At 41.0% G+C, this 25,534-nt stretch overlaps 1 protein-coding gene and 2 long non-coding RNA genes across 4 annotated transcripts in view; 1 reads left to right on the top strand and 2 right to left on the bottom strand.

Annotated features, from left to right (window-relative positions):
• Nucleotides 1–12,108, bottom strand: part of LOC309348880 (DGAT1/2-independent enzyme synthesizing storage lipids-like) — a 33,631-nt gene extending 21,523 nt beyond the window's left edge. The window contains exons 1-3 of the mRNA XM_081874677.1: nt 11,656–12,108; nt 4,236–4,252; nt 1,865–2,012 (exon numbers count right to left, since the gene is read on the bottom strand). Of these exons, the coding sequence (XP_081730803.1) occupies nt 1,865–2,012; nt 4,236–4,252; nt 11,656–11,935 (445 nt within the window). The 5' untranslated portion in view covers nt 11,936–12,108. The remainder of the gene's footprint in view (nt 1–1,864; nt 2,013–4,235; nt 4,253–11,655) is intronic.
• LOC309349122 overlaps nt 1–25,534 on the top strand; it is a 128,562-nt gene that overhangs the window by 11,814 nt on the left and 91,214 nt on the right. The gene's annotated exons all lie outside the window — the stretch shown is intronic.
• LOC309349057 lies at nt 17,961–21,080 on the bottom strand. 2 transcript variants are annotated; one of them, XR_014159639.1, is made up of 3 exons: nt 21,057–21,080; nt 19,687–19,851; nt 17,961–18,168 (listed from the first exon to the last, which is right to left on the bottom strand). It is a non-coding gene; the product is annotated as an uncharacterized lncRNA (long non-coding RNA). The 2 variants fall into 2 exon arrangements; XR_014159640.1 differs by lacking the exon at nt 21,057–21,080 and adding an exon at nt 20,060–20,074 and having other exon boundaries at nt 17,965–18,168.

The following is a 25,534-nucleotide window of genomic DNA, read 5'->3' as shown; positions in this document are numbered from 1 at the left end:
TACCGGCGTATACGCCATAGACAGTAAGTCGCTACTTTACAGTTCCAGCAGAGGAGGCTGAGGGTGTGGCCTTTGGGGGTTGCTGAGCACCCCCTTTTCCCCCTCGAAAGGGCTGCTTACCACCCTGGCAATTGGTAGCGGCGTGACCTCCACCACACATCTCACACACATGGGGATATCTGCAAGACTGCCGTTGGCACTCTCCTTTGTTAAAATCCCAAAAGATTATCTTATGCCCGGGCCGAACAGGGGCTGCTTTCGGCTTGGGCTGTTCCAGGGCCTTCCTCTCAAAATGTGGGACCACATGTCCAAATCCCTGCGGTCCCATCGAGCCGTAGGGATTTTAGCAGCGCGACGTTGAAAATTTTCATCATATTGGATTGCCGCCACTTCCCCAGCCATGGCGTAAGCCGAGCGGACAATAGACATGTACACAAAGAGATGCAAAGCTCTCCGAGGATAAGAAGCCGAAACAACCCCAGCAAAGACCTGGAAGCTGTCCAGCCAGCGCTCAACGGTCCTAGCAGCCTTTTTAAGCACAGTCAGCTTCTTTGGGGCAGAAACAGCTTTAGCTTGACCATCCAGACTTGCAGTCGGCGGTGCCAGGTCAAAAATGTCCACATAGCGGCCATTCAAAATCCTGGACCGCAATTTAAAGGACAAATGAGCCCCTGGTATAATGTCTCTAACAGAGTTAGTAGAGACCTTTACCTCAGGAACCAATCTGCCGTCACGGCAATCAAGGATCAAGGACACATGCAAACACACACACACACACATGGCAAAGAGGAGACTATGCTGATGGAAAACTGCCTCCACCAGCAGAGATTGGTACACAGATATATGGGTGGAGGTTATATGCTGCATATATTAACCTAGTGGAAAAACTCCAAACTGCACTCTGTGCTACTGCGCCTATTTGGACTCCTTCCTTCAAATGACCTTTCTGTGATGTCATAGTTTCCTGGTGTGGCTGATGTGTGCATGCAGAGGAAGATGATGTGGGGGGAGTGGCAGTGGAGGACCATGAACACTACACAAGGGTGCCACATGTGTTTTATTGCAGTGTCACATGGGGGCATAAAAGCTGTGTGTGGGAGTGCTTGATTGGCCATGTGTTTGTGTGGGGCCATGTTTTATGGGATCTGTGTGCAGGTTTGGTGATAGGTTGGACTTGCTATGAAAGCCACGGACATGTCTTTGGGGCTTCTGCCCTTTTCCTTAGCTGTAGCTCCCACCCCATCTCAGCTGCCACCCAGTGGTGTTTGAATACAGAGGATTTTGCGCAGGTGGTTTGCTAGTGCAGATGCTCCCAAGCAGAATCCCATACTTTACGTTCTTTCCAGTAAGGAATATCCCATCTTTACTAATGACTGAACTTTGCAAAACTCTTTGTACTTGAGGAAATCATCAACTTAGACACCCCAAAGCCTACACCTTGTCCTGTGCTGGTATTAAAGTGAACAGCAATTATTACATGAGAGCTTGTAGTCATAGCATAGGAATCAGATGACACATTATCCAGATTCCTCAGTTTTTAGATCTCTGGGGAAGAATGTAGACAGAAAAGCACAGCATTTCTTCATGGAGACTATTTCTGCTGACTCAGTTGTGAATTGGAAATAATTATTCATCCTGCATTCATTCTCTTTTACTAGCAATGACTTGGTGCAAAAGTACCTTCATCTGCACTAACTAAACTATTTCACCTGTTGCTGCTATTTTATTTATCAGTTGTTTCTACCTGCTTTCCTGATGTACAGTTTTATATTTTATAGCATTGTTTCATAGCTTATAGCATTGTTTTATGTCATATTTTACATGCTTTTTGTAAAAAAGCATGATTTAAATTTAAATAATTTACCTGGTATCCAATACGCGACATGATGCATTAATGAAAAGCATGCTCTCCCCGTCTCTAAAAAATATCTAGCCACAAATATGACATAGCCGATAGACATAACTCCATGATGATAAATAATAATCCCTGGTCCTTTAGGGATATGTTCTATTTTTTTTAAAAAAATAATATTTATTACTTTTAAAACTTACAAAAAAGAAAAAGAAAAAGAAGAAAAAGACAAAAAGAAAAAAAACACGAAAGGGAAAAAACAATACAATATATAAACAATACAAAACACAATATTGACACATTGGCCTAAACAAAACAAAACAAAAACAATTTAAAAACATACATCATACCATTTCAGTACTCTATCTTTCATACCCTTGTTTCATCGACCTCCTCTCACCTCCCTTTTTGTATTCCACTTCTATTAATTGTTTCAGCAATTCCTTTCCATCTTTCTCTATTTTCTGTCATATAAATATCTTAACTTATTTTTACCTTTATTTTCCATTAATACTATAATGCTTATTTATACTTAACTCCTTATAACATTTCTACTAAAGCCATAAGATTTGATTCCAACATTTTTCTAACACCCAATAATTTTACAATATTTCTATTTCTAAAAATAAACTTTAAACTTTTTCCAATCTTCTTCCACCATCTCTTCTCTCTGGTCTCGGATACTGCCAGTCATTCGTCAATTCCATATAGTCCATCAACCTGGTGATCTTCTGTCCGAGGCTCTTAACTCTTTTCCAAGTCCCTTCTGCAGGTGTTCTTCATATTTATACATGCACTTTACTTTGTCTTCTACTGATCTTGTTCTTATTTTCCTTCCTTTGATACTGAAGAGCAGATCTCGGGGAAGCTCCAACCTAGCAATGCTTTTATTCCTTCTTGACAGGTCAACCAAATCTCCATGGTTAAATCTAAAATCCATAAGGTATTTCAGGACATGTTTCAAAATTCTTCCAAATTTAAAGGCCCCCACAGCTCCAATCTCCTCACGACCCAAGTCCAAATCCCAAAAGTCAGTAAATCCCTGCATGAAGGGATCTATCCAACTTTCCTTCTCCAGTCCAGGCAGGGCTCCGATCCTCAAAATCTGACTTTTTCTAAATTCAATCATAAAAGGCCTCAACTTATAGTCCTCAATTTGCCTCTGTAAGGCTGGGGCTCCCACTTATATTACTTTAGGTTCAACAACAGCAACTTTCTCTTTCGCCTTCTCGACAATTTGCCCTGTCAAAGTAGATTCCTGTATCAGATCCTGAATAATTTCTGTATTGATGTTCACTTTTTGTCCCAAATTAGTCACTTTTTGTCCCAAGTTAGTCACTTTTTGTCCCAAGTTATCAATTTTAGTAGTCATGACATCTGTCTTCTTGTGGAGTTGTTCCAACGAGTGACTTATCTTGCATAATGCAATCACTAAAGCTTCTTCTGTCGACATTCTCAAATAGTCCAAGGTCAATCCCTGATTCTCACAGTCTCTTATCTTGCAGCTGGTTCCCCCAGCTCAGCTCTTATAACAGTTTCAAAGGCTCCCTCTAGAGGGAAACAGTTTCTATTTGTGTCAATCCTTTTAAGCACAGTTCAAACAGTAAATATAGTTTCAATTTTCAGTTACTTTTCCTCCTTTTTAAACGCAGAAGAGGACAATGGAAACAATATATTTCTCTTATTTAGCTAACTGTCAAGATACGTTCTATTCACAGCCAATGAACTTCAAAACGTCAATCTTACTGGCAGCCCCTTTCCAGGTTCAGAGCAGTGGTGATTTAATTTTCATCACTCTCTCTTGCAGGCTTGCGCAATCCAAAATTTCCCTCCTCTTCTCCTGCTTCCAAGGGGGGTTTAATAGTTTCAATCGATGGAAGTTTAATCCTTTGCGGAAGACTTTCCAAGACTTTAGCTTGCAGCCTCTTTGCTTCAGTCTATTTACAAAAGGGGAAGGTGGACTTCCTGTTTTAAACCTCCCCATTTCAGTGCCAAATTAAGACGTTTAAAAATCCAATTTTCCGTTCTACTCACGGGTAGTTGTTTTAAGATCAAATTGTCCACAGGAAAAGGTCAGCGCTCTCCGACAACAGCTATGCGGCTTCACTCCGTGAAAGAAGCAGTCAATTCGAAGCACCGCGCCACTCACCCCACGTTGCTCCAGACCCCCGAAACCGGGTTTCCCCGCGAGTAGGGGAGGCGCAAAAGTTGCCCGCCGAATCCCAGGTTCATAGGCTTCTCCCGCCTGTGATTTTTAGTGGGTCTCCGCCTTTGCCGTGGCAGCCAGACCCTGTTTCCACGGAGTAAATTCCTCCCGATCAGAGGAATTCCGCCATTGCCAGAGGGGCTAACCCGGAAGTCCCCCTTTAGGGATATGTTCTATACCAGTAAGTTCATAACCTGAAAATAATACAAAATGCAACAAAGAAATATCACAACCATGGACTGCAAGAAGATAAAACCTATCCATTCTGAAGGAAATCAGCCCTGAGTGCTCACTGGAAGGACAGATCCTGAAGCTGAGGCTCCAATACTTTGGACACTTCATGAGAAGAGAAGACTCCCTGGAAAAGTCCCTGATGTTGGGAAAGATTGAGGACACAAGGAGAAGGAGACGACAGAGGACGAGATGGTCGGACAGTGTTCTCGAAGCTACCAACATGAGTCTGACCGAAGCGCAGGAGGCAGTGGAAGACAGAAGTGCCTGGCATGCTCTGGTCCATGGGGTCACTGTGGGATGTAAACACAGGAGCAGTCAATGACAACATTCCTAGAGTGTACATGTTAGAACATGGGGAGGGATGTCTGTCTAGCAAGCAGGTAAACTTCCTGGGGACGGACTTCCTCCGCATGTGACCAGAGGTGGGAGTGGCCTCACCTGTGCAGGTAAATGATAAAAGCACAGGGCAGGCAGCCATCTCTCTCTCTCTCATCTTCATCTTCTGAAGGAGCAACATGCCCTCTTGGCTCTCAGCCAAGAGAGGACAGTACTATCTTCCTATAAGATAGATTCTAAGTGTATGTAACCCTTTTTTAAGCTGTCTTGCCTTCTGGGATCATATTGTGAACAGAACATGAGTAAACTCTTTTATACTTTTATAAAGACTATGTTGTGTCTTGTATTTTAAGAGGGAACAAAAGGGGAAATTACCAGAGTAATTATTATAGAGGTTCTAGCGAACCTGTGCAGACGTTACCATTGCGAACTAAAAGGGGAATGTCATAAACTCTGCTGATATTTTGGGAACTTGTTAGCACAAGTTGGATAAGGATATAATTAGTCAATATATCCTCTCCTGCACCCCAGAACATTCCCACAAAGGGTTAGTGGCCCCAGTATTGCATATTTCTGTATATTTTTGAAGGATTGCATTGGATTGTGATTTTGAGTTGAGTAGTATTTTTCTGAGTTAACTTCCTGGTAAGCACATGGTCCTTTGTTCCATTGTGCAGTGGGAATTAAGCAACCCCCCCTTCCCTCAGAGTTCACAGTGACCCAAGGCAGTGAAAATTTGTTTTGTATTTTGAGATTTTTGAGATTTTGATTTTAAAATTTTGAGAAATTTTCAAATTTTGAAGAATTTTCAAATTTTGGATTTTAAGATGGCTAGAGCAGCTTTTGATAGTGATGCAAAGCTAGGAATGCCTGTGCTGATGAACACAATTTCATACACTGGAAGCAGCGCTTGATAGCATGTTTAGATTATAAGCACATTTTGGAAGCTTTAAACCCTCAACCTACAGGAACAACTGAGGGAGATTTAGCCAAGATAAGTGCTTGGAAACGCATGAACAGCGAAGCTAGACACATAATTTTGAGTGGACTTCGTGATGAGCAGCTATCATTAATAAATAGTACAGATGATGCATCTCAAATCTTAAGAGATATTGAGTGCGTGTATGGAGAATCTAGCATAAACTGCTTCAGAAACTTGGTGTGTAAATTAACCAGATTGAGGATGAATTCAAAAGAGGAATTCACAGAGCACATCAACAAGTTTACTGAGATTATTCAAAGAATTGATTTGACTCCCAAAGCTTTTGATGAAGTTACAAAGATAGCATTTTTGTTATCATCGCTTGGACCACGCTTTAGCGCATTTGTAAGTTTGATGGACCATAGACAAGGTCTGACTTTTAAAGACTTGATTGGTTATTTAAAAGAAGAATGCAGAGATAGAGGTGAATCTCCAGTGAGAAATGCTAGAATCAAGGACAGCAGTTATGCATCTAGGCAGCTTACAAAGTCCAAAGAGATGCCTAAGAAGGTGATTTGTTTCAATTGTAACAAAGAAGGACACATTGCAAAGAATTGCAAGGCTCCTAAAGCAAAGAAACCCCACCCCTTTCAGCCAAAAGGGGAAAAGAAGGGGAATTGTGAATGCACATGGCTACTGCAAGAAAGGATTTTAGCTGTCCAGAATCGTGAAAATAACCGTAATAAATGGATAATTGATTCAGGAGCGAGCTCACACTTTTCATATAAAAAGGACTATTTTAATGAGATAAATAAGATAAATGATGAAGAAGGATCTGAAATTGAGATTGCAGATGGCAACATTGTTAAAGCAAAAGGTGCAGGTTCCATGAGCCTGAAATGCAATATAAACAACGAATGCATTGAGAACACAATCTCTAGAGTTTTGTATGTTCCAGAGCTGAGCTGCAATTTAATCAGCGTGTCCACTTTGGACAAGAAAGGTTTCCAGATCACATTTGGAAATGGAGAATGCAAGGTGACTAAAAATGGCAAAGTGGTTGCTCAAGCAAAGCTAATAAATGGTGTATATGAGCTTGATCTTTCAGAGAACCAGTCTGCAAAAGTGGCATATTCCAGCCAGAAGAATGAAGCGGATCTGGACCTATGGCACAGAAGGCTTGGACATAGAGATACCAACGTCATTCTGGATCTACAGAAAAGAGATCTTGTAAGAGGTTTGCAGGTAAAGCAGAGCAACAAAGCTCCAGCAAAGTGTATAAGCTGTATTACTGAGAAGGCTGTAAAACCTTCATTTCCACGTTGTGCTGAACAAAGAAGCACCAAAGTGCTTGATATTGTGCACACTGACATATGTGGACCCATGAATGTTCCCTCACTGGGAAAGAATAGATATATTTTAATATTTCTGGATGACTTTTCAAGATTTTCTGTTGTATATTTCCTCAAAGAGAAGAGTGAGACAGTGGACAAGCTCCAGGAATACATTGCCATGGTCAAGAACTAATTCCAGAGAGCTCCAGCTGTGCTAATGAGTGACAATGGAGGTGAGTACTGCTCAAATGAAATGCAGGCTCTCCTGGCCAAGGAAGGAATTGCACACATAACCACAATTCCTTACATACCACAGCAGAATGCCATAGCTGAGAGAAAGTTTAGGTCCATTATGGACATGACAAGGTGCATGCTAAAGGATGCATGTTTGCCACAGAAGCTGTGGGCCGAAGGAGTATACACGTCGGTCTATTTGCAGAATAGACTACCAACTAAAGGTGCAGAGCGCACACCATTTGAACTTTGGCATGGGAAAGCTCCTAATCTGTCGCACATACGTGTGTTTGGAAGTCTGTGTTACTTCCACGTGCCCAAGGAACACAGACACAAGCTTGACTCCAGAGCAAAAGCAGGTATCCTTGTGGGATATGCTTCTGGAGGCAAAGGATATAGAATTATGGACTTACAAACTGGTAAGACAAATGCATACCATGCGGTTTATGTTGATGAATATGGAAAAGTAGACACTAAGAACACTGTTGTGGATTCTTCAGATGAGTCAGAAAGGACTCAAGACTTCGTATATTTCCCTTTGAGACCCCACAAAGTACTAACCTGCCTTCGAGTGTTACAGCACCCCCTACAGGCGACACACCAGAAGACGCAGAGGACCAGAACCCTGGCGGCACCAGAGACGAAGAGGAGGACTCAGATGGGGACATGCCTGCGTTGGAGGAGGATGAGGAAGCTGATGCGGTCACAGAACCAGAGGTCAGGTGCTCATCCAGAACCAACAAAGGTGTCCCACCATTACGGTTGTCCTACTTTGCAGGGTCAGTGTTTCTACAGGAACCTTCCACTTGGGAAGAGATACAGGAGATGCCAGCTGCAGAAGCCAGTCTCTGGAGGAAGGCCGCGCAGGAGGAGATGGATGCACTGCATCAGAACAAGACCTGGACACTCACTGAGCTGCCTCCCGGTAAGAAGGACATTGGCAGTAAATAGGTTTTCAAGGTTAAGAAGGGGTCAGAAGGAGAAGTGCAGCGCTACAAAGCTAGACTTGTAGCACAGGGATTTTCACAGTGTTTTGGTGAAGACTATGATGAAGTTTTTGCACCAACTGTGAGGTACAGCAGCGTAAGAATGCTTTTAAGCATTGCAGCCTCCAAGAAAATGAGAGTGAAACACATAGACATTGCTACCGCTTTTCTACATGGGCAGATTTCTGAAGAAATTTATATGAAACAGCCCAAAGGTTTTGTAAAACCACATGAGGCACATTTAGTGTGCAAACTCCAGAAAGGACTTTATGGACTTAAACGGGCTGCTATAGCCTGGAACCAGAAGTTGCATAAAATGCTGACGCAACTTGGGTACAAGCAAGGCGCCGCTGACAAGTGCTTGTACAGTAAGTCAAATAATGGACAATTCTCATATATCTTAGCTTATGTTGATGACCTCATTATTGCCACAGCAAGTGAGAAAGACTATACACAGATAGTAAAACACCTTAGCAAAGAGGTGGAGGTCAAGGAGCTAGGAGATGTCCAGTACTACCTCGGGATCCAGGTGGAAAGAGAAGAGGACGGCTCATTTCTTCTCAGCCAAAGACAGAAGATCCACGAGCTGATTGAGCACATGCAGATGCAAGACGCACATCCAGTTGCTACACCAATGGCTACTGACTTTCTGAAGAATCAGCAGGATTCGAAGCAGTTGCCAGACAACAATGACTACAGGTCGGCGATTGGTAAACTTTTGTATTTAGTTACCACATGTAGACCTGACTTAGCTAATGCTGTGGGGATTCTTAGCAGAAAAGTGAATTCTCCCACTGAGCATGATTGGGCAGGTGTAAAGTGGGTGGTGCGATATTTGAAGGGTACCATAAATTGTAAATTAAGGTTACCAGCCGTCAGAGATCCCAAGTTGGTTGGGTATACTGATGCGGATTGGGCTGGGGATAATGCTGATTATAAATCAACAAGTGGTCATGTTTTCATGTTTGGTGATGGACCTGTTTCATGGGGCAGTTATAAACAGAGCTGTGTAGCATTATCTTCCACAGAATCAGAATACGTTGCAGCAACAGAAGCCTGCAGAGAGATCGCCTGGCTTAATCAACTCATAAAGGACTTTGGGTTGGTGAGAAAAGGGCCTGTCAGCTTGCTAGAGGACAATCAAAGTTGCCTGAAGCTGACGCAGAGTGAGAGGTTCCTGGCCAGAACAAAACACATTGGGGTTAAATACCACTACATATGCCAGATGATCCAGGATGGACTTGTGGAACTATCCTACTGCAGCACCCAAGAGATGACTGCTGACATCCTGATGAAACCCCTACCAAGAGAGAGTTTCCAGAATCTACGTGTCAAGCTGGGACTCTGGGTGGTTGAATAAAGTTGTTTATGTTTTGTGTATGTTGTACTGCCTGAGAAGGGGTATGTGGGATGTAAACACAGGAGCAGTCAATGACAACATTCCTAGAGTGTACATGTTAGAACATGGGGAGGGATGTCTGTTTAGCAAGCAGGTAAACTTCCTGGGGACGGACTTCCTCCGCATGTGACCAGAGGTGGGAGTGGCCTCACCTGTGCAGGTAAATGATAAAAGCACAGGGCAGGCAGCCATATCTCTCTCTCTCATCTTCATCTTCTGAAGGAGCAACATGCCCTCTTGGCTCTCAGCCAAGAGAGGACAGTACTATCTTCCTATAAGATAGATTCTAAGTGTATGTAACCCTTTTTAAAGCTGTCTTGCCTTCTGGGATCATATTGTGAACAGAACGTGAGTAAACTCTTTTATACTTTTATAAAGACTGTGTTGTGTCTTGTATTTTAAGAGGGAACAAAAGGGGAAATTACCAGAGTAATTATTATAGAGGTTCTAGCGAACCTGTGCAGACGTTACCGTTGCGAACTAAAAGGGGAATGTCATAAACTCTGCTGATATTTTGGGAACTTGTTAGCACAAGTTGGATAAGGATGTAATTAGTCAATATATCCTCTCCTGCACCCCAGAACATTCCCACAGTCACGAGGAGTCGGACGCCATTAAATGACTAAACAACAATGACAATATGCTCCAGCATTCTGGATGCTAGGTTGTCATCCACACAGATCAAGACTTTCTCTGTGGTGGTCCCTTAATGAATGAATGTTCCTTCCTTGCTTCCTTTTGAGCAGGTGGAAACATTTTTGCCCAGTCTTTGAGTGAGCTAAAACTGTGTTTTGCTGTTGTAGTCTACTTTAAGCTTTTATGTAGGCTTGAGCCCTTGAGACAGTTTAATATGTTGTTATAGTTATACTAAATTTTTCTGAGACTTTTTTTAATTTAAAGAGTAGTATCCCCCTTCTGTATGAGAGCTCTGCAGGGCCTGGAGTATATTTCTTCCCCGTGCCTAAGAGCTCCATCTTCAGACCATTCTCTGAATCACTTTCTACCAAGTGAGAAAGCTGTTTCCTAGACACAGCTTGACCATGCCCTAAGTAGCTACACGGTCTCATCCTTATGGCCCAAACTTGGTTTATTTGTGTATTTCTGATTTAAGTTTCAACATTTACAGTAACATGAGACCTGTGGGAAGCACTGAGAACATATAAAGAGTCCTATGGATCAGGCCATCCTGTTTCCCACAGTGTCCATCTAAATTGGTAGCCATCACCACATCCTGTGCTGGCAAATTCCATAGTTTGGGTACATACAGTGGTACCTCGGGTTACAGATGCTTCAGGTTACAGACTCCGCTAACCCAGAAATAGTACCTCAGGTTAACAACTTTGCTTCAGGATGAGAACAGAAATTCGAGGCAGCCTGCTGCAGGAGTGCATTCGAGTCCAGAGATCACAGTTTGACAGCTGGGTCAGCCCAGCAACAAATGGAACTGCAAACCCATTGGGAACTCACTTTTGACCTCCATAGCAACTACAGTGGTACATCAGGATAAGGACTTAATTCATTCTGGAGGTCCATTCTTAACCTGAAACTGTTCTTAACCTGAGGTACCACTTTAGCTAATTGGGCCTCCTGCTGCCGCTGCGCCGCCATGGTGCGATTTCTGTTCTCATCCTGAAGCAAAGTTCTGTAACCTGAAGCATCTGTAACCCAAGGTACCACTGTACATAGTTGCTAATTGTGTCTCTGTGAGGGGTAAACAACATTCTCCAGGTTTCTTTTGGAGAAGAAGCATACTTAAAATGTGGTTTAAATGTATGGTGTTTATGCAGCCACCAGCCGACCCTTTCTTTTCTAATCTGTCTTATTTATTTATTTTATCATTTATTGAAATTATATACCACCCTATACATGGAGGCCTCAGGGGGGTTCACAGAACCGCCTTAGTTTCATACTTCATAAAATGCTTTGTTTTTCTTATTACATAAATAAATAGCCATGCTTTTATTTTGATCCTTATATAGCCAACCCAAACTTGTAACTGTTGTGACTCTGAGGGGGGTTCAGAGGTCCAGTCCTGATTCACTGTGGCAACTATTGTACCAGTGCTTCAAGCCTGAAATTCTGATCCTCAGTCCTATGAAATTATAGTGACTCATAAGGAAGAATTATTGCTATGAAAGAAACTTTCACTCACCATGCCATATCTTTCCATATATATCTGCAATATGAGCAAAAATCTTCCTTGGCTTTTTCCAAATTTTGCTATCAGGATCAGTTTCTTGGTGCTTATTCATCTTCTTGTAAACATATAGCCCAAATGAGCAAGCACAGCCAACCAAATATATATCTATTATTAATGAACAAAGCAAAATCAGAAGCTTACGAAACCACCAAGGGTGAACCACTGAGCTCAGGTATTCTTCTAAATAAGGAAAACTAATCAAGTTTTGCAGCATTTGAGTAAACCAGCTCATTGTATCCTGATCTGAAGCACCAAGCGTATGCCAATGAAATAACTATATGAAGTGAAATTTTCTTCAGTTGTGATGCTATTTCCCCCACTGTTTACCTGGAAAACAGAAAATGCAGTACATTGGTTTGATCTGCCATCCCAGAAACATTCATGAATACATGAAAATCTCATACTGCTTAATATTTTCCTAGTTTTCCCCACTGTTTGTTTTGTTTTTTGCATTTTCAAAAACGGGAACAGAGAGCATGTTTTATCCAACATAGGCATGATGCCTCGAAGTAAAGTTGAAGGTCTGGCAGGGCAAACCTCCTCTTTGTTTTCATCATTCATAATTTTAAATTTTACTCTGGGCTTCATTCCCTGCCATATGAACCTTAATATGTTTTTCTGCCACTCTATTAATCATCAAATATCATTTATAATTGGAAGGACATACATTTTGATGGCCAAAACAGTGATAACTTCATTCTCTCCCATATTTCCAAATCTTTCCCTCTTCTAAGCTTTTACATAGTTGTCTTGATAGATATTTTGTTTTTTATTGTTAACCAAATCCCCCTAATGGCTTTGGACAGGGAAGCAACTAAGAAAATGAGAGATTGCAAAGGACTAGAAGGATCAATTCTCTTTTATCTTTTTATCATTTTGCTGTTCCTTCCTTTCCTTGGTACAGCCTATTCAGGAGAAGCCAGCTGCTTCTCCAATATGGAGGTAAGATGGTAGTGAAGGCAGCAGAAAGAATATGGGAAATAACTGCTTCAAAATTTTACAACTGGGACAAATCATTACAACTGGGATAAATATTCAGATATATGATTGAGGGAAGGGGGTTATTTCTTTGTAATCCAATAACTGAGGGTTTTGTGGGGGGAACAAACCAATGTATTGCATGACTTCTACTTATCTGGAGGTAGAGGGAGAGTGGGGAAGATAGTGGCAAGGTGGGTGTGATTAAAACACATCAATGGAGCCACTCCAGTGATCCTGCTTGTTTGTTTGTTTATACCATGCTGACCTCGCTTCCAACTTGCCTTTCCCTCTCTACCTCCTGTTAAGCAGCAGCAATGTGACCAGTCGGAGGTCAGGTGAGCAGCAGTGCCCCTTCACATTCTGCCAATGCTGTAACCCATCATGGTGCAATGCAGTGGCATGTAAGAAAATGTCTCCTGCAGTTGCTGTGTCTCCTTAATTGCTAGGTACACCCACACCCACAACTATGCTGGCGTGGTTTTGAAATGGGCTGGAACACCCCACTAAGGTGATATGCACCCTGCATTGTTGAAACTCTCACTATGTGGGCCGTGAGAACTTCAATCAATGATGCTATCAGGATGACAAGAATGGAGCCACTTCTGAATGAATACCACACAAAAATTGCAACAAGTATGATTGATTTTCCGATACTGTGACCAAATATTTACTGTATTTTTTGCTCCATAAGATGTACCTGACCATAAGACGCAGCTAGTTTTTAGAGGAGGAAAAAAGTAGAAAAATATTATGCACAGAGCGTATAAGTGGATCTCGATTTTCTTGCTTTAAAGCAAGCAAAGCAAGAGCTGCTTACTTGGCTTCCGTCCCGCTTTGCGCAGCTCTCACTTTGCTTGCTCATCCCTTCAGAGGCATCCCTCAGCTCGCGACTGCAGCCACAGCTGAGGCATCACTCTGCCGTCCAGTGCTTTTGCTCCATTAAATGCGCAGACATTTCCCCTTACTTTTTAGGAGGAAAAAAGTGCTTGTTATGGAGCGAAAAATATGGTATTTTCATGGCACAATCTATGTCCATGGCACCATGCCAATGACCATAATACTGTGAGGCGTCATCAAGAATATCTACCTCCCAGCTCTGTAATAACATTCCTCAACACACCCAATGATTTTCAGATCTAAAGCTTGGCCTTTGTTCACAGGGCCATACATCATCTTCAGAAACAAATGCCCCCAAAATTCTTGAATCCTGATCAGCCTACTCTGGTATTCATAACTGAAGCTATGGAAGAAAGAAATCAGCTAAGATGGGAACTTGAGTCTTTCAGGAGCTAAAAGATAAAGGAGATAGTGTGTGTGTGTGTGTGTAAAAGCCTAGTTGTTCCAGTTCCAGTACCCTTTTAGTACTAGATTCTGGCTCCTGTAAAGTCAATACTAGGTCATCAGCAAATGCCCTCAATTTATACTGTTTAGCTCCCACTTGTATACCTTTAACAAATTGGTCCTTTCTAATCATATTTAGCAAAACCTCCAGGACCGATATAAAAAGCAGTGGAGAGACTGGGCATCCTTGTCGTGTTCCTTTCTCAATCTTAAACTCTTCTGTAACTACATTGTTCACAATTAATTTTGCTTTTTGTTCTGAATAAATTGCACCTACACCATTTTCAAAACCTTGACCTACCCCCATCCCCTGTAAATTCTTCTTCATAAAGCTCCAAGAAATATTATCGAAAGCTTTCTCCGCGTCCACAAATATCAAAACTGCCTTAGTATTAATATTCATTTGTAGTTTTTCTAAAATGTTAATTATATTCCTCATATTCTCAGATGTCTGCCCGGGAGAAAGCCCGCTTGGTCTTTATGAATTTCTTCTACTAGCACCTTTTTTAATCTTTTAGCCAAAATATCTGCAAAAATTTTGTAATCCACGTTAAGCAGTGATATGGGGCGGTAATTCTTAAGCTGTGTCTTTTCAGTCTCTGTTTTCGGTATAAGTGTAATATAGGCTTCCTTCCATGACTCTGGTGCCCTTTTCCCTTCCAATATTTCATTACAGACTTGCTTCAATGGTTGTATTAACCATTCTTTCAAAGATCTATAATATCTTGAAGGCAAACCATCTGGTCCTGGAGATTTACCCAATTGCATATTCTGTATGGCCCCTTCCACTTCCTGATCCGTTATTTTATAATTCAACATTAACTTATTTTCCTGAGAGATTTTCTGTAGACCATTTGTTTTCAAAAATCGATCAATGTCCATTTCTTTCTGCTTCTCCTGTGTATAAAGTTGTTTATAATACCTCTGGAAGCACTTCCTGATCTCCACTGGATTCTGTATATTTTTTCCTTCCAAATTCGTAATAGTATTAAGTTTTTGTCTTTTTTTCATTTGCCAGGCCAACAATTTCCCACACTTATTTGCCAATTCAAATGCCTTTTGTCTCATCTGTTTAATCTTCCATTCTATCTCTTGATTCATCAATTTCATATATTGTACTTGATATAACTTTATCTCTCTCAGGATCTCCTGTGATTTTGGTTTTGTTCTCAGTTTCTTCTCTCCTTCCTTTATTTTCTCCGGGATTTTATCCTTTTTCTCATTTTGTGTTCTCTTCTTAATTGCATTCTGTTGTATCAAAAATACTCTCATAACCGCTTTGCTTGCACCCCAGATTACTCTTTTTTCCACTGTAGTATTCATATTTATCTCAAAATAATCTCTCAAAGTTTTTTGGGCCTTCTTGGTTACTTCTTCATTCCTAAACAAAGTATCATTCATCCTCCATCTAAAGGAACCAATTGGCGTCAATTTCATCTCCATCTTCACAGGATTATGGTCAGAACAAGTTTTGGGGCATATCTCCACCTTGCTAGTCTTCGGAACCAGACCTCTAGTTATCCAAATTTGGTCAATTCTTGTCCATGTCATTTTAGCTTCAGAGAAAAAAGTTCCCTCTCTTCCCAAAGGATTCTTCATTCTCCAAATGTCAACTAAATCCATATTTTCAGTCATGTCAAAAAAAGGTTTTGGTAATCTACCATCTTTGGTGACTACCTGTCTCTGTGCCTTATCCATATTTGTAGACACCACTCCATTCATGTCTCCCAACAAGATCATATTGTAATCCATATAGTCCAATAGAGTCTCATGTAACTTCTTAAAAAATTCCGATTTTCCTTCATTTGGTGCATAGATACCTACTATCAAAAATTTCTCTCCTTGTGATTGAATTTCAATTGCAACAAGTCTTCCTTGTTCATCTTTAAACATAAATTTCGGTGATAGGCTCTCCTTTGCATAAAGTACTCCTCCTCTTTTTTTAACTTTATCCGATGAAATAAATTCATGGCCCAATCTTTTATTTCTCAATATCTTCCTGTGTAGCCTTATCACATGTGTTTCTTGTAAACAGATCAAGTCCAAATGTTCTTTTTTCAATAAATGGAAGACTCTCCGCCTTTTTTCTGGGGAGTTCAGTCCATTAACATTCCAACTCAGTACTTGCAACGCCATGGTGTAATTACTCTGCTTTTCCTCCAACTGCACCCAATGCTTGCTCTTCTTCTGTTGGTGTTGTTGGTGTCACATTCACTGGGGGATCCAATCCAAAGGAATATGTTGATATATCCAATATTCCCTTATTTGATGATCTTCTGTCCAATGCTCTTTGCTCTAGTCCTCTGTCTGTTGGTCTTCTATCCAGTACTTCTGGCTCTTTCCCAAGTCCCTTCTGGAGATCTTCTTTGTATTTATGCAAAAACTTTACTTTGTCTTCTACTGATCTTATTTTTATTTTCCTTCCTTTGAAACTGAAAGATAGACCTTGGGGGAATTCCCACCTGAAGATGATTTTATTCCTTCTCAACAGGTCGACCAAATCTCTGTAATTAAACCTAAGATCCAAAAGATATTTCCACTCTTGACTGTTATATTTCCAAAGTTTTCAGATAGTGCCGGCCCAAAATTCTATCCCTCTCTTCTTTAGTTTCGAGGGTGATCAAACAGTCTCTTATTCTACTCTTTTCTCCCCCCCTTCCGAGTCTGAAGGCACTCACAATTCTGAATTCCTCTTGCTTCAAGTCCAATTCCCAAAAATCAGCAAATTCCTGCATGAGAAATTCTATCAAACTGTCCTTCTCCAGTTCAGGTACAGCTCTAATCCTCAGATTTGTCTGTTTTTCTTTAAGCTCAATCATAGAAAGCATCAGCTTATGGTCATCAGCATATGACCGAACCCAAAGGGTGCTCATCAATGGTTCCTCTTCATCCTGGAGAAGAGTGACTAGTGGGGTGCCACAGGGTTCTGTCTTGGGCCCCGTCTTATTCAACATCTTTATCAACGACTTGGATGATGGACTCAAGGGCATCCTGATCAAATTTGCAGATGACACCAAACTGAGAGGGGTGGCTAACACCCCAGAGGACAGGATCACACTTCAAAACGACCTTGACAGATTAGAGAACTGGGCCAAAACAAACAAGATGAATTTTAATAGGGAGAAAGTATTGCACTTGGGCAAAAAAAATGAGAGGCACAAATACAAGATGGGTGACACCTGACTTGAGAGCAGTACATGTGAAAAGGATCTAGGAGTCTTGGTTGACCACAAACTTGACATGAGCCAACAGTGTGACGCGGCAGCTAAAAAAGCCAATGCAATTCTGGGCTGCATCAACAGGAGTATTGCATCTAGATCAAGGGAAGTAATAGTGCCACTGTATTCTGCTCTGGTCAGACCTCACCTGGAGTACTGTGTCCAGTTCTGGGCACCACAGTTCAAGAAGGACACTGACAAACTGGAACGTGTCCAGAGGAGGGCAACCAAAATGGTCAAAGGCCTGGAAACGATGCCTTATGAAGAACGGCTCAGGGAGCTGGGCATGTTTAGCCTGGAGAAGTCCAGAGAAGCGGACACGGAGCAATGGTTCCAAACTACAAGAAAAAAGATTCCACCTAAACATTAGGAAGAACTTCCTGACAGTAAGAGCTGTTCGACAGTGGAATTTGCTGCCAAGGAGTGTGGTGGAGTCTCCTTCTATGGAGGTCTTTAAGCAGAGGCTTGACAACCATATGTCAGGAGTGCTCTGATGGTGTTTCCTGCTTGGCAGGGGGTTGGACTCGATGGCCCTTGTGGTCTCTTCCAACTCTATGATTCTATGATTCTATGAAAGGATGTAATTTGGATTTGTATTTTTTTTGTTATTCTTTTTTCTGTTTTTTGTTGTTTTGTTGTTGTATTTTTGTTTTTTCTTGTATTTTTTTCCTTTTGAAATTTTGAATAAATATCATTAAAAAAAACAAAAAACAAATGGCACAAAGATCACTCACCACTTTCGCCTCCAAAGCTGCCTGAGCAAAACCTGTGCGTTTACCCCACATTATGCAGTAATCGTGACTATACAGTGCTTCTCTACCTCCACCAGGTGAAATGCCCATTAAACGGCCTTTCTTCATCATTTCCACAATTTCAGCTTTATTGTAAGATTTCAACCCGATCACATAATAAAACATCTGCAGCCCTGAAAAAATAAGCCCCAAATAGAAGAATGTATTTATGTGAAACTTATTTAGGAAATAGTGTGGATACAATACAAGTGTCATTATTCCAAAGATATTGCACTATTATGGATCACAAGCATAGCTCTCTGCTAATACATTTCAACTAGGATTTCATGAAGGAGGACTTTATGCTAATTCCTCTTTTGCTCAGAGGTTCTGACAGTAGGCTTTTTTTGGAAAGCACATTGAGTGGGATTGAGTGCTGAGGAGGGAACTTTTTAGGCATGTGTTCCTCAAGTCAAGCCTGTAATACATTCAAGTATGCATTATGATAAAAATACAGCTCACAGTGCCTTGTTCCACCATCCAAACCTTCAATCACTTTAGGGTGCAGAGCTTTTGGATATAGTAGATACACACATGGGGGGGGGGGGAGAGATACACGCATGGCACAGAGGAGACTATGCTGATGAAAAACTGCCTCCACCAGCAGAGATTGGTACACAGATATATGGGTGGAGGTTATATGCTGCATTAATTAACCTAGTGGAAAAACTCCAAACAGGAGTGCTACTGGGTCTCTTTGGACTCCTTCCTTCAAATGACCTTTCTGTGATGTCATAGTTTCCTGGGGTGGCTGCTGTGTGCATGCAGAGGAAGATGATGTGGGGGGAGTGGCAGTGGAGGGCCATGAACACTACAGCAAGGGTGCCACATGTGTTTGATTGCAGTCACATGGGGGCATAAAAGCTGTGTGTGGGAGTGCTTGATTGGCCATGTGTTTGGGTGGGGCCATGTTTTCTGGGATCTGTGTGCAGATTTGGTGATAGGTTGGACTTGCTATGAAAGCCATGGACATGTCTTTTGGGCTTCACTTGGGCTTCTGCTCTTTTCCTTAGCTGTAGCTCCCACCCCATCCCAGCTGCCACCCAGTGGTGTCTGAATACAGGGATTTTGCACAGGTAGTTTGCTAGTGCAGATGCTCCCAAGCAGAATCCCATACTTTGCGTTGTTCTTTCCAGTAAGGAATATCCCATCTTTACTAATGACTGAACTTTGCAAAACTCTTTGTACTTGAGGAAATCATCAACTTAGACACCCCAAAGCCTACGCCTTGCCCTGTTCTGTTATTAAAGTGAACAGCAATTATTACATGAGAGCTTGTAGTCATAGCATAGGAATCAGATGACATTATCCAGATTCCTCAGTTTTTAGATCTCTGGGGAAGAATGTAGGCAGAAAAGCACAGCATTTCTTCATGGAGACCATTTCTGCTGACTCAGTTTTGAACTGGAAATAATTATTCATCCTGCATTCATTCTCTTTTACTAGCAATGACTTGGTGAAAAAGTACCTTCATCTGCACTAACTAAACTATTTCACCTGTTGCTGCTATTTTATTTATCAGTTGTTTCTACCTGCTTTCCTGATGTGCAGTTTTATACTTTATAGCATTGTTTCATAGCTTATAGCATTGTTTTATGTTATATTTTACATGTTTTATGTAAAAATGCATGATTTAAATTTAAATAATTTACCTGGTATCCAATACGCGACATGATGCATTAATGAAAAGCATGCTCTCCCCGTCTCTAAAAAATATCTAGCCACAAATAAGACATAGCCAATAGACATAACTCCATGATGATAAATAATAATCCCTGGTCCTTTAGGGATATGTTCTATACCAGTAAGTTCATAACCTGAAAATAATACAAAATGCAACAAAGAAATATTGCAACCATTACTGGAGGAAATCAGTGTGGTTCAGAAAAAAAAAAATTAAGATCAGGTTAAAAGCTCTGCTATATGCTTTTGAATTATGAAGCTGGAGGAGAATCTTGAGAGTCCCATGGACTGCAAGAAGATCAAACCTATCCATTCTTAAGGAAATCAGCCCTGAGTGCTCACTGGAAGGACAGATCGTGAAGCTGAGGCTCCAATACTTTGGCCACTTCATGAGAAAAGAAGACTCCCTGGAAAAGTCCCTGATGTTGGGAAAGATGGAGGGCACAAGGAGAAGGAGACGACAGAGGACGAGATGGTTGGACAGTGTTCTTGAAGCTACCAGCATGAGTCTGACCGAATCGCGGGAGGCAGTGGAAGACAGGAGTGCCTGGTATGCTCTGGTCCATGGGGTCACGAGGAGTCAGACACCACTAAATGACTAAACAACAACGACAATATGCTCCAGCATTCTGGATGCTAGGTTGTCATCATTTCTCTGTGGTGGTCCCTTAATGAATGAAGGGATTTCTCCTCTCGTAGAATGTTCCTTCCTTGCTTCCTTTTGAGCACAGGTGGAAACATTTTGGCCCAATCTTTGAGTGAGATAAAACTGTGTTTTGCTGTTTTAGTCTATTTTAAGCTTTTATATAGGGTTGAGCCCTTGAGACAGTTTAATATGTTGTTATAGTTATACTAAAGTTTTCTGAGTTTTTTTAATTTAAAGAGTAGTATCCCCCTTCTGTATGAGAGCTATCCATGGCCTGGAGTATATTTCTTCCCCGTCCCAAAGAGCTCCAACTTCAGGCATCTTCAGACCATTCTCTGAATCACTTTCTACCAAGTGAGAAAGCTGTTTCCTAGACACAGCTTGACCATGCCCTAAGTAGCTACACGGTCTCATCCTTATGACCAAAACTTGGTTTTAGTCGTGTATTTCTGATTTAAGTTTCAACACTTACAGTAACATGAGACCTGTGGGAAGCACTGAGAACATATAAAGAGTCCTATGGATCAGGCCAAAGGCCTCTGTATTAGACCATCCTGTTTTCCGCAGTGTCCGTCTAAATTAGTAGCCATCACCACATCCTGTTCTGGTTAATTCCGTAGTTTGTGTACATACAGTGGTACCTCGGGTTACAGATGCTTCAGGTTACAGACTCTGCTAACCCAGAAATAGTACCTCAGGTTAACAACTTTGCTTCAGGATGAGAACAGAAATTCGAGGCAGCCTGCTGCAGGAGTGCATCGGAGTCCAGAGATCACAGTTTGACAGCTGTGTCAGCCTGGCAACAAATGGAACTGCAAACCCATTGGGAACTCACTATATAAAAGGATGTCACATAGAGGAGGGAGAAAGGTTGTTTTCTGCTGCTCCAGAGAAGCGGACACGGAGCAATGGTTCCAAACTACAAGAAAGAAGATTCCACCTAAACATTAGGAAGAACTTCCTGACAGTAAGAGCTGTTCGACAGTGGAATTTGCTGCCAAGGAGTGTGGTGGAGTCTCCTTCTTTGGAGGTCTTTAAGCAGAGGCTTGACAACCATATGTCAGGAGTGCTCTGATGGTGTTTCCTGCTTGGCAGGGGGTTGGACTCGATGGCCATTGTGGTCTCTTCCAACTCTATGATTCTATGATTCTATGATCAAGTTGCCTCTGTAGATTTGGGACTCTCTCTGCCTCCAGTTGTGTTACTTTATCTTCTACAACAGCAACTTTTCCCCTAGCTTCCTCTGCAGTCTGTCAAATCAAAGTAGATTCCTGTATCAATTTCTGGATAGTTTATGTATTAGTATTCACCTTTTGTCCCAAGTTATTGATACTTTCTGTATTTAAGTCAATTTTAATAGTTGCAGCATCCACTTTTGCATTTGTCGCATCCACTTTTGCATTTGTCGCATCTGCTTTCTTATTAAGCTGTTCCAAAGCCTCATTAATCTTGCCCAATGCAGCCGCTAATGCCTCTTCTGTTGACATTCCTCTTGGTTTAGAATGTACTGATGCAGCCACTAAGGGAGCAGGGGGACCTGATGTTGAGGCTCTACTAGGTTGCTGCCAAGACTTCCCAGACCTTGTTGTTTTTTCTGGGATTGACTGATCTATCTTTCCCTTTCCATCTGCCATAACACTTTAAAAATTCAAGGTCAGTCCCACAGTCACACAGTTTTTATCTTTACAGCTGGGAATTACCTAATCCAGCTCCTGTGACAGTTTCAAAAACTTCCTCTAGAGGGAAACAGTTGCAATTTGTAACAGTCCGTAATGTCCACTTTTAAAAAGCAGTTCAAGCAATAAAGTTAATTAGTTACAGTTTTCAGTTACTTTTTTTTTTAAGTCAGACGGAGACAGTCAAAACAAAGTATCTCTCTTATTTGGCAAGCTGTCAAAAAACATTCTATTTGCAGTGCGTAAACATTTCAAAGCACGTCAATCTTAATGGCAGCCCCAGACCAGGTTCGGAGCGGTAGTATTCTAACTTCCTTCACTCTCTCCTGCAGGCATGTACGATCCAACACTTCCCCCCTCTTCTCCTGCTTCCAAGGGGGGGGGTTTAGATGTTTTTTACTGATGGAAATTTAGTCTTTTAAGATAGGCTTTCCAAGAGTTTAGCTTACAGCCTCTTTGCTTCAGTCTATTTACAAAAGGGGAAGGCGGACTTCCTGTTTTGAACCTCCCCTGTTCGATGCCAAATTAAGACGTTTTTAAAAATCCTATTCTCCACTCTACTCACGGGTAATTGCTTTAAAATCAAATTGTCCACAGGAAAAAGTCAGTGCTCTCTGGCAACAGCTGTGCGGCTTTGCTCCGTGAAGGAAGCAGTCGGTTCAAAGCACCGCACCACTCACCCTACGTTGCTCTGGATCCCCGAAACTGGGTTTCCCCGTGAGTAGGGGTGGCGCAAAAGGTGCCAGCCGAATCCCACGTTCACAGGCTTCACCTGCCTGTGATTTATAGTGGGTCTCCGCCTTCGCCGTGGCGGCCAGACCCAAATTTTCATGAAGCAAATTCCTCTCAATCAGAGGAATTCCGCCATTGCCGATGGCGCTAACCCGGAAGGAAGGATTCAAGAATTTGGACAGGTAGCAGGTTTTAAGTTAAACAAAATGAAAACTAAGGTTTTAGAGAAGAATTTAACTCTGAACGAGAAAGAGAAGTTCCAGGAAGAGACAGGATTAACACTGGTCAAGAAAGTGAAATATTTAGGGGTTAATATGACTGCCAAGAATGTGAATCTGTTTAAGGATAATTATGAAAAATGTTGGATTGAAGTGAAAAAGGACTTAGAAATATGGTCAAATTTGAAGCTATCATTGTTAGGCAGAATTGCTGTGATAAAAATGAATGTATTGTCAAGGATGTTGTTCTTGTTTCAAACATTGCAAATCATAGACAAGACGGATTGTTTCAAGAAGTGGCAGAGAGACATTTCCAGATTTGTCTGGCAGGGCAAGAAGCCTAGAATAAAATTTAAGATTTTAACTGATGCTAAAGAAAGAGGTGGATTTGCCCTGCCAGACCTTAAACTTTACTATGAATCAGCTGCTTTTTGCTGGCTGAAAGAATGGCTGCTTCTTGAAAACACGGATGTGCTGGATTTAGAAGGTTTTAACAATGTATTTGGTTGGCATGCATATTTGTGGTATGATAAGGTAAAAGCACATAAAGCATTCAAAAACCATATTGTTAGGAAAGCATTGTTTAATGTTTGGATAAGATATAAGGATTTGTTAGAAAATAAAACCCCAAGATGGTTGTCACCAATGGAAGCGAAGGCACAGAAAAAACTCAATATGGAGGCCAAATGGCCGAAATATTGGGAAATTTTGGAACAAGATGGAGACAGGGTAAAATTGCAAAGTTTTGAAAAATTTAAAAAACAAAGTGCGAGATTGGCTTCATTATTACCAAATAATAGAGGCATATAATTTGGATAAAAAAGTTGGCTTCCAGGTGGAAAAATCAAAATTGGAAACAGAATTGTTAGATCCCAAAACTAAGAATTTGTCAAGAATGTATAATTTGCAGTTGAAATGGAACACTCAGGATGAAACGGTGAAATCTGCTATGATTAAATGGGCACAAGATGTTGGACATAACATTATGATGGCTGACTGGGAACAGTTATGGACCACAGGTATGAAATTTACGGCATGTAATGCCCTAAGAGAGAATTTAATGAAAATGATTTACCAGTCAAGCTTGCAAAAATTTACCATTTGCCCGAAAATAAATGTTGGAAATGTAATGAGACTGAAGGTACATTCTTTCACCTTTGGTGGACATGCCCAAGGATTAAGACATTCTGGGAGATGATTTATAACAAAATGAAAAAGGTATTTAAATATACCTTTCTGAAGAAACCAGAGGCCTTTCTCCTGGGCATGGTCGGCCAATTGGTGCCAAAGAAGGACAGAACTTTCTTTATGTATGCTACAACAGCAGCAAGAATACTCATCATGAAGTATTGGAAGACACAAGATTTACCCACCCGGGAAGAATGGCAGATGAAGTTGATGGACTATATGGAATTGGTGGAAATGACTGGCAGAATCCGAGACCAGGGAGAAGAGTCGGTGGAAGAAGATTGGAAAAAATTTAAAGATTATTTACAGAAATATTGTAAAATTAATGAGCTATAGAAAAATGGTGGAATGAAGTTATATGGCTTTGGCAGAAATGTTATAAGGAACTAGGTACAGATAGATTGTTAATGTATTAAAGGGAAAAAACAAGGTTAGAATATGTTAAGATTAATTACATGACAGAAAATAGATGAAGATGGAAAGGAATTGCTGAAACAGTTAATTGAAGTGGAATACAAAAAGGGAGGCGTGAGGAAGTCAATGAAACAAGTGAATGAAAGTTAAGATTGAAAATATTGGAAGTGTTTTTAATTGTTTTTGTTTTGTTTTGTTAATTCAATGTTTCATGTAGTGTTTTTGTTTCTGTTTTTGTATTTTATTATATTGATTTGTTTAATTCTTTTTCCTTCTTTTTGTAATCTTTAAACTCTAATAAATATTATTTAAAAAATAAAACAAAATAAAATAAAAGCCTAGTTGTTCCAATCACTCTGGGCAGCTTAGAACATAAAAAACACAGCAACACATCATCAGTTAAAAACTTTCTGATGCAGGGTTGCCTTCAGATGTCTTCAGAAAGTTGTGTAGTTGTTTATCTATTTGACATCTGATAAGAGGGTGTTCAACAGGGGGGCGGTGCTAATGTGGGGCGGGCACCAGATCCAGATTCATAGGTGAGTTGGCTGTTTTCGTTAGATCAGTCACTTTTTTCACCAATTCCAGCTGTATTTTTGTTTTCTCTACTTTTCTTGCTATAGGTTTAAAGGATTTGCATTATAGGGCTCAAATCTTGGAGCCCCCTTTTATAAACATAAAAGAAGTACCACTGTTTTAATACAGGTAATTTATAGACATTACTCTTTCACATGTAATATTATTTCACGTTTAGTTAAACACTCGCCTACTTGTTATACTCTTCAATTCTGCCTCTACTAGTGCAAGTTCCCCAAAAAGGGAAATTCTGGGTATATTGCAGGATAAGGCAGAAAAGCACTTGTACGTCTTCAAAAACGTAGAACCTTCTGCACACACAGCTGAGCTACTGAGCCAGGGACCCTTCCAAATAATTCATATAAAA

The sequence above is a fragment of the Podarcis erhardii genome (assembly GCF_964252035.2).
Source record: "Podarcis erhardii genome assembly, chromosome: 8".
NCBI lineage: Eukaryota > Metazoa > Chordata > Lepidosauria > Squamata > Lacertidae > Podarcis > Podarcis erhardii.
This window is presented reverse-complemented; position numbering and strand designations above follow the sequence as displayed.